Source organism: Prenolepis imparis, unplaced genomic scaffold, assembly GCF_030444845.1.
Source record: "Prenolepis imparis isolate NDT839.2.m4 unplaced genomic scaffold, iyPreImpa1.0 SCAF_5, whole genome shotgun sequence".
Lineage (NCBI taxonomy): Eukaryota > Metazoa > Arthropoda > Insecta > Hymenoptera > Formicidae > Prenolepis > Prenolepis imparis.
This window is the reverse complement of record NW_028141163.1, coordinates 19,548,137-19,562,420: the sequence shown is the minus strand read 5'-3', so window position 1 is coordinate 19,562,420 and position 14,284 is coordinate 19,548,137. Positions and strand designations below refer to the sequence as shown.

Below are 14,284 nucleotides of genomic sequence, written 5' to 3'. Positions count from 1 at the left end.
TATAAATTAGAATTGTATGATTAGATAAAATTATATAGCATTGGCGGATCTTATACTATTTTAAAGTGAGGATCAGCAAATGACATTTTTATATTTGTTAAACTACTTAGATTTGTTAAATTTACAGTTGTTAATACACGTGTATTAAAATTACCGTCTCACTCTGTTAATATTTAATTCTATTTCTGTATTTCATATCATTTTCGGTCGTAAACTGCATTTAAGCAAGCGATGATTTCAATTTCTTTAGTAGCGAAATAAGTAATTTCGTCCTATATTTTCTGTCTCTTTTCATTTATAAATAGCTTTCGCCGAAGTCACCGCATCGTCGATATATCCGTTTCTCGTGTTTACGCGTTTTTTCCAAAGCCGCGCGTCTCGCTGCACGCGTCTCTCGCCGTCCCTTTTCGGCGACAATCAGCTGACTCGAAATATCAGCCTATGCGGCTATATCCAACGAATTCGACTTTCTCGATCGTTCGGTTTGTTTAAATCATCAGTCCTTGATCGACTTTCTTCCGAGTATCATCGCGCGTCTATAGCTTGATTGTTCGTATCGAATTGTCTCGAATAATTTGTTACTCGTATTAAAAGGTTTATCTAATAAACGCTCAGTGTCTTTCACAAGAACGTCTCTTAATTTTGTGTGAGTGCATCGATCCTTATCTATATCTTAACATTTGGTCCTTCGAGCCGGATCGATAATCTTTCGATCGCGTATCGTTCTTAACTCTCGAACATTCGTCGCGGTCTCACACGCGACCAGCGATTCTCTCATAACTTCTTCTCGCGCATATCCGCGATTGCGCTCGCGTTCGATCGCGCATTGACCGCTGCATCTTACATCAATTGTGCAACCTGTGCATTTGACATTAGTTTCATCGGCCGTTATCAGTGACCGTTACCTCAGGTGAAATTTGAACAGTTGTTCTCGTGACCCTTCACGTCAACAACCCACGATGGCAACAACCTTCGGAACGATCGTCGAGAAACAAAACAATCTTTTTGGCCTCATATCTCGCGCTCTCATCAACGTGCAAAAACTCGGAAGCGACAAGATAAATCATCACAACCTTGAAGCCCGAGTCAAATCTCTCGATAGTTATTGGGAGCGATTCCAAGATTATCATGATAAGCTTGTTGGCGCTCTGACAGAAGAAACTCGTAAGCACATTTATTTTACCAGTGAAGTATACGACCTGCGAAGAGGCTTACTACGATTCTCGTGCGAGTATCCTGGTTCTTCGAGATTCTCTTCCCACTCGTCGGGATAACGTCCAGGATTCTGAGTCTGCGTCAAGCATGTGTCGAGCGTTGCCGAAGATTAGCCTGCCGAAGTTCTCCGGCGAGTATCTTGAGTGGCCGTCCTTTCGTGATCTCTTCAAGTCCATGGTGAGTTGCAACAAGGACATACCAGCAGTAGAGAAGCTGCATTATTTGAAATCGCAAGTGACCAGTGAAGCGGCGCGCTACATCGCTAACATCCCCGTGACAGGGGAAGGTTTCTCGCGCGCTTGGGAAGCGCTAACAGCTCGATATGAGAATCGACGCGCGATCGTGACGACCAATCTCGACCGGCTATTTAACATCAAGCCGATAGCACAAAAATCAAGCTCTGAGCTTAAGTCACTTCTCTCGACGGTCAAGGAGGTGCTAGGAGCTTTGGAGTCTCTCGGAGGACCAATGGGACCTCATCATCGTACATTTCATCACTTGGCGTCTTGACTCAAAAACTCTCGAAGCTTGGGAACTCGAACAAGGAACGTCGCACGAACTCGCAACTTTCGCGCAGCTTGAGTGCTTTCTGGAAGGACGGATCCGCGCGATGGAATCCGTGCAGTCTCGGTCTTTCCCGACGGCCGTCTCATCGCAGAAGTTATGCAGCAAATCCAAGACGTCAGTTCGCTCTCACGCCGCTGTCATCAACCAACCTGGCTGTTCCTGCTGTGGTGCTTCTCATTACGTCGCATCGTGTCCGGACTTTGCATCCAAAACGATGACTGAGCGACAAGACCTCGTGACTCGAAAATCACTCTGCTTCAATTGTCTCGGTTCACACAAGCTCAACGACTGTCGATCTCTCAAGCGATGTCGGAGATGCAGAGGCCAGCATCACACCTTGCTGCATCGCGACACCGCTGCGACCTCCTAGGTCTCATCGATCGCGGGCATCTCTTCAAGTACGTCTTCAGCGAACTCATCAGTCACTACGCCGTCTTCCGGAGCCTCAAGCTCAACTGCCGTACATACTCATACCGCTGCTGCTCATCCAGCGTGTTCTCAGGTGCTGTTACCCACTGCATACGTCACGCTGATCAACTCACAAGGAAACGGGATCAAGGTACGAGCACTTCTCGATCAAGGATCCGAAATCTCCATTGTTCGGGAGTCACTGGTGCAGTTGTTACGCCTTCCTCGAACTCGTGCTTCGGTACCAATCATGGATGTCGGCGATCACCACATCGGAGTATCTCGAGATGTCGTGACCTTGAAGCGATCTCGTTATGATCCTTCAACGGAGCTGTCTGTCTCAGCCTTCGTCTTTCCGAAGGCCGCTGGTCGAATACCATCCAACAAAGTGACGGCCTCGTGGAACCATTTGGAAGGCTTGCAGTTGGCTGATCCTGACTTCGCTAAACCAGGCCCCGTCGACATCCTCCTTGGATCCGATGTTTACGGCTCATTGCTTCTCGACGACTTCAGACGTAAATCGCTGAACTCGCTCGTAGCTCAACATACAACCTTGGGTTGGATTGTCTCAGGGCCTATCAACACCAAGTCATCATCATCCAAGTTACCTTCGAGAGTTTCGTGTTGTAAGCGGCAAGATGTGAATCTTCATGACGCGCTGCAGAAATTCTGGAGCCAAGAGGACATCATTCCATCCATCACTCCCCGTCTCACTCCAGATGAACAAGCCTGCGAAAATCATTTTCGCATCACGCACTCTCGGGACGAGACTGGACGATACATCGTTCGCTTGCCTTTTCGCTCAGCGGCCTCCAGCCTGGGCGAGTCCTTTTCATCGGCTTTACGGTCTTTCGCGAGAGTTCGTCAGCGCATTCGATGGGACGAGGACTTCGGGAAGCTCTACTCGGATTTCATGCAGGAGTACGCCGATCTGGGTCACATGACACCAATCTCTTCCACTTCTCCATGCGATTCCACGCCAATCTACTTGCCGCATCACGGAGTTCTGCGCGAGACCAGCTCGACCACCAAGTTACGTGTGGTCTTCAACGGATCAGCCCCTACTAGCACTGGCGTCTCACTAAACGAGTGTCTACACGCAGGTCCGAAACTTCAGCTAGATCTGGATGCAGTCATCCTACGCTGGAGGATGCACGCCTTCGCCTTTGCCGCCGACATCGAAAAAATGTATCGGCAAATTGTGATACATTCTGAAGACCGGCGTCATCAGCAGATTCTCTGGAGCACCTCAGATTCGCCTTGCAGCTATCAGCTTACTACCGTGACGTACGGATTGACATGTGCGCCTTATCTCGCTCTTCGAGTTCTTCAGCAACTCGCCACGGATGAAGAACGCGTCTATCCGCAAGCCTCCAACATAGTGCGGACGGCGATCTACGTGGATGACGTGCTGTCAGGTGCGGACACTCCGAAGGACGCACAGATTAAAGCTCGTCAGTTAACCGAGCTCCTCAGGGCGGGCGGTTTTAAGCTTCAGAAGTGGTCAGTCAACAACGACGACATTCTTCATGGCATCTCGGACTCACCACCGTGCTCTTCACCTCGGGAGCTTCAGTCAGAAGCTCGAACTCTAGGTCTCACTTGGCATCCAGCATCGGACTGCTTCAAATTCCACGTCAATCGCTCTGATCCGATCGTCAAGCTCACTAAAAGATCCATTCTCTCCAAGATAGCGCAATTTTTTGATCCACTTGGCTGGCTCGCTCCTGTGACCATTCTCGGCAAGATATTCATACAACAGCTGTGGAAATTGAACAAAGACTGGGATGATCCGCTGCCTCCTTCTCTCGCACAGCAATGGACTCGATTGGACGAGGATCTGCGAGGAGTTTCTGAATATTCAATTCCTCGATGGCTCGGCACATCGTCTCATATTCAAGGTCTCGAGCTTCACGGATTTTCGGATGCCTCGCAAGACGCTCTCGGCGCAGTGCTGTATATCCGCACCATTCAGACCTTCGCGGACGCCAAGGTCACTCTTCTCGTCGCTAAAAGCAAAGTGGCGCCTCTCAAGAAGCAGACCATTCCTCGCCTGGAGCTTGCAGCAGCCGTTCTTCTATCTCGTCTGCTTGCTCGCATCCGCAGCATTCTCAATCTGCAACACGTGCCTGCTCATCTTTGGGTCAACTCCAGCGTCACCTTGGCGTGGATACGAGGACATCCTTCACAATGGCAGGAGTTCGTCGCCAATCGAGTTGCCGTCATCCAGGAGCTCGTTCCAGATGCTCGGTGGCATCACGTCGCCGGCAGCGAAAATCCAGCCGACTGCGTCTCTCGCGGACTCTCTCCAAGCCTGTTGCAATCATATTCCTTGTGGTGGCGTGGACCTGCCTGGCTTCAAGGACCTTCAGTGGGGTGGCCATCCACCGCCCCTCTAATCGACGATGCCATCAACCTCGAAGAAAGGCGGTCTCAGCGAGTTCTCGCAACTGCGGTAAGCAAAACATCTTCATGCTGGGATCTCATTGATCGATTTTCCAGTTTTGAGCGCCTTCTCCGCATCACCGCATGGATCCTGCGCAGCGTCGCCATCCTCAAGAAGGCCAATCACCAGTCTTCACGAGCTCTACACCCTGAAGAGATCATTCGAGCTCGAACCTTTTGGGTCAAGGACACGCAACGAGCTTACTTCAGTCGCGAGCTCGAAATCTGCTCGACGAAAACGTCACTCTCAAGCACGCATCCACTTCTCAAGCTGGCTCCGTTCGTCGATTCTGAAGGAGTTCTTCGCGTCGGCGGACGATTGAAGAATGCGTTACTCGATCCTGATGGAAAACATCCTGCCATCCTTCCTCGAGATTCCTCATTTTCACGACTTGTCATTGCAGATATTCACCATCGAACTCTGCATGGCGGAACTCAGGTCGTTCTAGCTACTCTGCGACAGCACTTCTGGATACTCGGAGGACGTTCTCCCGTCAACTCATTCATCCACCGCTGCGTCCGATGCGCTCGACATCGAGCGGCCACCGCTCAGGAGATGATGGGCTCTCTTCCCACATCGCGTGTCACACCGACGCGCCCATTCTTGCATTCCGGCGTTGACTACGCTGGACCTTACACGCTTCGCACCTGGCGAGGCCGAGCGTCCAGAACATACAAGGCATATTTAATCGTCTTCATCTGCTTCTCCACCTCTGCTGTTCACCTTGATCTCGCGACGGATTACTCCACACAAGGTTTTTTAGCAGCGTATCGACGGTTCATCGCCCGACGAGGACGTTGTGCCATTCTATCCAGCGACTGCGGGACAAATTTCGTTGGAGCTGACGCTGAACTCCGACGTCTGTTCGATTCTGCATCCAAGAACGCCGCAGAGCTCGCAAATTTACTCGCCGCTGACGGAACGGAGTGGAAGTTCAATCCTCCTTCCGCTCCGCATTTCGGAGGCAAATGGGAAGCCGCCGTCAAATCCTCAAAATACCATCTTCGACGACTTCTGGGCGATACCATCCTGACCTACGAGGAATTCAGCACTCTTCTTACTCAGGTAGAAGCAGTGCTCAACTCACGACCACTGTCAACATTATCCGACGATCCTGCGGATGTCAGCGCCCTTACTCCAGCGCACTTCCTTATTGGCGAACCTCTAATCGTCCTACCAGAGCCGCCTCTTAACGAAGTGCCGATCTCTCGCCTATCACGGTGGCAACTCCTGCGCCAAATGCTGGACAGATTCTGGACTCGATGGTCCACGGAGTATCTACAACGCTTGCAGACAAGGAACAAATGGCATCTATCGACCAGGTCACTTCAAATCGGAGATCTCGTCCTTGTCCTTGACGAGCGCTATCCACCTGCCAAGTGGCCTCTCGCCCGCATAACCGATTTGCATCCAGGTTCCGACGGTCGCGTACGCGTCGTTACAGTCCGCACAGCAGCTTCTGTATTCAAACGACCGATCGTGAAACTCTGTCCGCTTCCCATCGCGAACTGAGATCACTCGGTTTTCTCTTTCTCTTTCTTTCTTGTTTTATTTCATTTATTACGTGTTCGCTCTTTCCGTTGCAATTGTCAGCATTCATCCTCACTATAATTATATCTCATTCACTCATTTTCATTTCTCGTAATTAATCAGCGGCGCCTGTCACGCCCCTGATGCGGGCGGTAATGTTAATACTTAATTCTATTTCTGTATTTCATATCATTTTCGGTCGTAAACTGCATTTAAGCAAGCGATGATTTCAATTTCTTTAGTAGCGAAATAAGTAATTTCGTCCTATATTTTCTGTCTCTTTTCATTTATAAATAGCTTTCGCCGAAGTCACCGCATCGTCGATATATCCGTTTCTCGTATTTACGCGTTTTTTTCAAAGCTGCGCGTCTCGCCGCACGCGTCTCTCGCCGTCCCTTTTCGGCGACAATCAGCTGACTCGAAATATCAGCCTACGCGGCTATATCCAACGAATTCGACTTTCTCGATCGTTCGGTTTGTTTAAATCATCAGTCCTTGATCGACTTTCTTCCGAGTATCATCGCGCGTCTATAGCTTGATTGTTCGTATCGAATTGTCTCGAATAATTTGTTACTCGTATTAAAAGGTTTATCTAATAAACGCTCAGTGTCTTTCACAAGAACAAACGTCTCTTAATTTTGTTGTGAGTGCATCGATCCTTATCTATATCTTAACACACTCTTTTTCTATTTTCTAGAAAAATTCTTGCTATACACCAACAATAACACACCGGTTAACCAACAATAATTATATCGGTTTAAATAGTTGTTATTCTTCGCGGCACATTGTAACGACGCATTGTAAACTGGCCCTGCGCATGCGTGTTGTTGTAAATTGGCCCTGCGCATGCGTGTTGTAAATTGGCCCTGCGCATGCGTGTTGTTGTAAACTGACCCTGCGCATGCGTGTTGTTGTAAACTGACCCTGCGCATGCGTGTTGTCTAGGGATATTGCATTGCGAATTTGAGCAAATTTTATTTTACAATTGCAGAGAAAATATTAATATTTTTGTATTAATAATAGACCGTCAATCGCCGTCAAACGATTCTAGATCAATTTATGTAAAAAAAAATTAAAAATATTACTATGAGGTGCTAACTGAAAAAAAGTTACTACCAAAATTTGTTTCTTTGTTTATAATTAAACTAATTACCGTTAAACATTTATAATGGACCATCATTGACCGTCAAACGACCATCAAACGATTGCATCCAAAAGAAATCGAATCGGTTGTTGATGAGGTGTTAACTATATGGAGCCCATTATACTGTTTCTTTTCGCCGCATGCTTAGTAACGACATAAAAGTGGGCTGTCTCTTCTCGCCGTCGTTACGCGAATTGGCTGATCTTTAATTTATTTCTTATTAATTATTGCGAAAATCGCAAATTGGTAGAGGACTTTTCTATTCAGTTCAACATGCTCTACCTGCCCACAAAAGGTGGTTCGCGAGTTATCGGATACCCTGTATATTAGCCGAACATTATCGGGCGTAACCGAATTCAACCGAAGTTCATGAAGTACCCTGTTACCGCAAATATCACACCCCCCTCGTCCTAATCGATAGCTAATGCTCCGTTTATATGTATTCAGATGTCAATGGTCTTAAGTACAATCTTAAGATGTGATTAACCAACCACAGAGCCGTATTTGCATCTTAAGACATTACCATAATATATACAATAGCGCAACTCTGGCAATTTCTGCGTGGACGAAAATGAACTGCACATGCGCGAGCGAGGTACGTAACCAATCACTGTAGTGCTCTCTGTCTCACTTACTCTTCCTTATTATATTTTCTCTCTCTTTTTATCTTATTGTACATACACTATATCGGGTAAAGCAACTGACATATACTGTACATACATATACTGTACTTGAAACATACACTGTACTTATTCATTTATATATATAGTGTATATAATAAGATAAAGAGAGAGAGAAAGTTATAATAAAGGAGAGTAAGTGAGACAGAAGAGTATGCCATGATTGGTTACATACCTCGCTCGCGCATGTGCAGTTAATTTTCATCCACGCGAACATCAAAGGTGCCGACCATGAAGAATAGAGATAAGGAGGCCGAACTGTGTGTTCGGGCTATGCGACCCAAACCGAGGCCCGGCAATAGTACCTATTGATACCTATAGATGGCATTGCAATCACAAGATGCTCGTTAGTTTGAGAAAGAGGAGAGATTGCAGGATGGGGAGCAAGAAGGATAGAGAATGACTAACACAAAAGTCCACCGTGTACGTGTGAGTCCCGTGAAGCAAAAGCGCAACCTTGCGGAGCTTTAATAAACTACATTTAGGCTTGGCATTATGTCGCACTTTTCGAAAATTCCTCCATATGCTAGTTCGGCCTCCTTATCTCTATTCTTCATGGTGCCGACAGAGAGTTGCGCTACTGTATGTACTCTGTGACATTACTTAAGACAGTCTTGAAATAAGAACGGACTATGAATGCCGGCCATACTGCTTATGCTTACATTTTTCTATGTACCACAACCTTAAGGCTGGTATTCATAGTCCGATCTTATGTGGCGCCTCTAACCCGAACCACGGACGGGCGCATTCACGAACGCACCGGCGCCATCTTGCATTCCATTCCCGCTAGTCATATACTTACTTTCCTAGTGATCGCTATCCGATACGAACGCAAGTCGTTATAAGAGTACCTGAAGAAAGAGATTATTTTGTTAACCTTATATATAGATATAAAATATATTTGTTATTAAAAATAGAATCTAGGCGAGTGTCATTCAACCCTGCCAACTAGCGCGTACTGTTAGAATAAATAAATTAAGAAAACAAGTTCCTAAAGTAGTGACCCGCCGACGTGAGTCAGCAATTTTACGCCGCTCGCCACGTGGCAAGTGACGAGTGAGGTTGGATATGCCAGCCGGGCGCTCGCCGACTAACCTACCTGAAGGAAGCGCAACCCAGGATACTACGCTTGCTGCAAACGGACCGCCTGGTACCCCGCAGCGCGAGAATATGGATGGCGACGGAGAAGGCCCACAGCGTGCGAATATCGACGCGACGCAGACGGTACGCCTGCCTCCATTTTGGAAGGATAACCCAGCTCTATGGTTCGCACAGGTCGAAGCAGCTTTCGCAATTCATCGGATAACAGGTGACGAATCAAAGTTTCGTTACGTAGTACTTCACGCTGATCAATCCGTTCTGCCCATTTGATAACCAACCCACCAGAGCAAAACAAATACCAAACACTAAAGGAACGTATATGCTCAGTATTAGGAGAGACCAGTGCGACGAAAATTAGGAAACTCTTAGGCTCGCACGAATTAGGGGACGAAAAACCCTCTATCTTTCTCCAACGTTTACGCAACCTGGCAGTGGGTCAGGTAACGGACGAAATTTTAAAATCTATATTTATGGAACAACTTCCAGAGAACGTGCGCACAATCTTGGCGATCAGCGAAGTTCAAGACCTAGCGAAACTAGCAGCTCAGGCGGACAAAGTGGTCGAGATGGCGAGACCAGCATCAGCAGCCATCCAAACAGTCAGCGGAGGACAGGCCGACGCAGATAATAAGATCCTGCAAGAAATCTCAGAGCTAAAGAAACAGTTTAAGAAACTTACCTTTCGAGACAAACATAGACAACGCAGCAGGTCGCGAGGATGACCCGGAAGCCGAGGACGGTCGGGTAACCGAGAACGTTCACGTTATCGTCAAGATCACAGCGGTAACACCTCAGCTGAGTACTGTTATTATCACGATAGATTTGGTGACAAAGCATTTAAGTGTTCACAGCCATTTAACAAGCCAAAGGCGGTGGAAAACTAAAGCCGCCGTCACGAATCCAGGCGGTCGTTAACGGAGCAATCAGAAGAAATAAACGCTTGGCAATAACTGATAAGAAGGATGGCATTACTTACCTGATAGACACCGGAGCGGATATATCGGTAATTCCAAGGAAGATGATACGAGGAAAACTCACACCTGAGGACTTTCAATTGTTTGCAGCAAACAATACGGTCATCAATACTTACGGCAACAGGACGCGGACAATGGATCTTGGATTGGTCATTCAGATGGCAGTTTACAATAGCCGATGTCAAACAACCGATCATAGGCGCCGACTTCCTGGCACACCACGGCATCCTGCCAGACCTTAAAAATAAGAGACTCATCGACGAACAAACCTTGTTAAGTTCCGGTAAAGCCCGGGTGACCGCAGGGAAACAGACCACCGTCGCAACGATAAATGAAGGATGCAAGGCCAAGGAGCTTCTACGCAAATACGTTGAGATCACTCGTCCTACGGCGCTCACGAAGACCGTACACGACGTGAAACATCATATAATCACAAACGGACTACTAGTTGCAGAAAGACCACACAGACTCCTGAAAAATACGCAGCAGCAAGGCGAGAGTTCGAGTCCATGATGGCGCAAGGAATATGCCGGCCCTCCTCATCACAGTGGGCAAGTCCATTGCACCTGGTGCGCAAAAACAATGACGAATGGAGACCTTGCGGTGATTTTCGTAAGCTGAACAGCGTGACGACCTTAGATAAGTATCCATTGCCTCACATCCAGAATTTTACTTACCATTTAGCCGGATGCACTGTTTTCTCCAAAATAGACCTAGTCAAGGCATACTTCCAGATTCCAGTGGCAGAAGAAGACCGTCACAAGACAGCGGTAACTACGCCATTTGGGTTGTATTAATTCAACAGAATGCCATTCGGTTTGCGAAATGCGGTGCAAACCTTTCAAAGATTCATCGATGCAGTGCTGCGAGGACTTAATTTTTGTTACGGTTACATCGACGACCTGTTGGTAGCATCGAGGGACGAAAAAGAACATCGAAGACACCTCGAGCAGATATTTCAGCGTTTGAAAGAACACGGATTATCAATCAACGTGGCAAAAAGCAAGTTCGAGGAAGAAGAGGTAGAATATCTCGGATACACGGTAAACAAGGAAGGAATACGTCCAACCACCGACAGAATCAAGGCTATCAGCAACTTCAAAAAGCCGAACAACATAAGCGAACACAGAAGATACCTCGGAATCATTAACTTCTATCACAGATTCATCAAGAACGCAGCTGCTGTTTTAGCTCCCTTGAACAAAAATCTCGTAGGAGCAAAGAAAAGAGACAAACGATCAATAGAATGGATCGTACAAGCAGAAGAGGCTTTCCAGGAAAGCAAGAAACGCTTATCAGAAACCACTCTTTTAGTACATCCAAAGGAAAACGCCAAACTCCTTCTCAGAACCGACGCCTCGAACACAGCCATGGGCGCGGTATTAGAGCAATGTCAAGAAAGAGGATACAAGCCATTAGGATTCTATTCCAAGAAATTATCGGACACACAGCAACGCTACAGCACATATGACAGAGAGCTCCTGGCAATTTATTCTTCATTGAAATTCTTCCGGCACATGACAGAAGGACGAAATGTGACAATACTGACAGACCACAGACCATTGCAATACGCATTTTCACAAACTTCCAATAAAGGGATCAAAAAGACAAAGAAGACAGCTAGACTTTATAAGTCAAATCACTACTAATATTGTCTATATTGCAGGATACAAAAATCAGGTTGCAGATGCCTTGTCACGCGTGGAAGCAATCAACATGCCCGTAATAGTTACCACAGAACTTTACGAGGAACAGCAAAAGGATGAGGAACTCAAGGCCTTATTGGAATCAGAGACATCACTATCGTTGAAGCAACTTCGATTAGACGGAGGAGACAAGACCATCTACTGCAGCATCGACAAGGAGATACGCATCTACGTGCCAGGGTCCTTACGGAAACGAATTTTCGACAACACACATAACCTATCACATCCAAGCGGAAGAGCGACGAGGAAGACAATCGCACAAAGATTCGTCTGGCCAGGTATGCAAAATGATATTGCTAACTGGGCTAAGACATGTTTATCGTGCCAGAAAGTAAAAATTCACAGACACAACCACAGAATACCGGAGCAAATACCAGTGCCGGACGACAGATTCCAACATACACATAGACATCGTGGGACCCTTGCCGAGCTCTAAAGGACTAAGATACTGTCTAACAATGATAGACAGAACAACAAGATGGCCGGAAGCTACACCAATAACAGATATTTCCGCAAACACAGTCACAAACGCATTTTTCAACACGTGGATCGCACGATTTGGAGCCTAGTGTGATCACAACAGACAGAGGAGCACAATTTGAGTCAGCGATATTCGAGGCCATGATAAAACTCATAGGAAGCCGAAGAATCCGGACAACGGCGTACCATCCGCAGTCCAACGGGATGATTGAGCGGTGGCATCGCTCACTCAAAGCAGCCATCATGTGTCACGGTACCAGAGACTGGGTAGACGTACTCCCTATGGTACTTCTGGGACTCCGAAACAGTTTTAAGGACGACATAAAAACATCTGCAGCGGAGATGGTGTACGGAACCACACTGCGAGTACCTGGTGAATATTTTACAGCTGACGAACCAATGGGATGCCCGGACATGTTCGTGCAAAAATTACGCGAGCGGATGCGGGAAGTAGGATCGAAACCCACAGCTCACCACATCAAACAGAGGACTTTCATCCACAAGGAATAGAGGACTGTACACACGTCTTCGTCAGAGTCGACCGAATGAGCAGATCATTGGAACAGCCATACGAAGGACCCTTTCCTATAATTGAAAGACTAACCGATTTTCTGTACAGGATCAACTACAAGGGCCAACCAACCGAGATTAATATAGATAGGCTAAAACCTGCGTTCATCGAAGCGGTTGGAGAAGGCCAACGACCTCCGGAGAACGACCCCGTTCCAGGACCTTCAACAGCCGATATAGAAAAGAGACACCCGATACGTAGGATCAGATTCGTGACTCCAAGAACGGAGCCACTAAGAGGGAGTGATTGTGGCGCCTCTAACCCGAACAACCACGGACGAGCGCATTCACGAACGCACCGGCGCCATCTTGCATTCCATTCCCGCTAGTCATATATTTACTTTCCTAGTGATCGCTATCCGATACGGACGCAAGTCGTTATAAGAGCACCTGAAGAAAGAGATTATTTTGTTAACCGTATATATAGATATAAAATATATTTGTTATTAAAAATAGAATCTAGGCGAGTGTCATTCAACCCTGCCAACTAGCGCGTACTGTTAGAATAAATAAATTAAGAAAACAAGTTCCTAAACTTATATTTAGGCCAGGGGTTCGATTGTGTATCTTGAGTGAGTTGCTCACAAATTTACTAGATTTCGACAAATAAAATTGTAGATACTCTAGTGAATTTCCTCACTTTTGTAATATTCACCTCGTGAGCAACTCACCCAAGATACACAATCGACCCCCAGGAGTGGAATTACGTGCACAATCGAATTCAATCAATCGACTTCTAATGCGTTTCTGCTCTACAGTTTTCTTAGTTCATGCTTATTTATTATTGGATTTTTCTCGTCAAAAAACTATGGAATATCTTATAAAATATTTTTCTATGATCTTACCTTAGTATTTTTATGCAAAATAATGAAAGAAATCAATTGAAGTAAAGAAAATACATAGTTGTTTTTAAAAAATATGTAATTTGCAACTAGCAACTACATATTTTTTCTTAAAAACAACTATGTGTTTTCTTTACATCAATTGATTTTTCTCATTATTTTGTGCATAAAAGTATCGAGATAAGAATATAGGAAAATAAATATTTTACAAGATATTTCATAGTTTATGTAAAGTTAAATCACAATAAAGTACAAAATATCTCGTAAACTATTCACTTTCTAGTCATCCCACTTATAACTTTTTATGCCAAATAATGCAAGGAATCGATTTAAATAAAAAAATTATAGTGATTTTAAAAAATTTAATTGACCTTGAAATAATCCTCTGGACTTCGATTAGACTTCAAAGTCAAATAAAGATCACTATCAGATGATCCCCTCAACATCAAATAACTTTTACTTGAAACATTTTTGTTTTAAACTTAAGAGCTCTGAAATATTCCGGTGGATTGATTAAAATGTCAAAAAATCTATTCTGTGTACATTTATATGTATATTTAATTTATATATATATATTTATATTTATTTATATTTATATTTATATTATTATATTGATATATG

The 14,284-nt window shown here is 45.6% G+C and overlaps 2 protein-coding genes across 2 annotated transcripts; both read left to right on the top strand.

Moving 5' to 3' along the window:
* Positions 1–1,302: 1,302 nt before the first annotated feature.
* Positions 1,303–1,725, top strand: LOC145936502 (uncharacterized). The gene has a single exon (XM_083038756.1). It carries the CDS (start codon positions 1,303–1,305, stop codon positions 1,723–1,725), a length of 423 nt encoding a protein of 140 aa, XP_082894882.1.
* Positions 1,726–2,440: 715 nt separating this feature from the next.
* LOC145936501 (uncharacterized) lies at positions 2,441–6,148 on the top strand. Its single transcript, XM_083038755.1, has one exon. It carries the CDS (start codon positions 2,441–2,443, stop codon positions 6,146–6,148), a length of 3,708 nt encoding a protein of 1,235 aa, XP_082894881.1.
* The last annotated feature ends 8,136 nt before the right edge of the window (positions 6,149–14,284 follow it).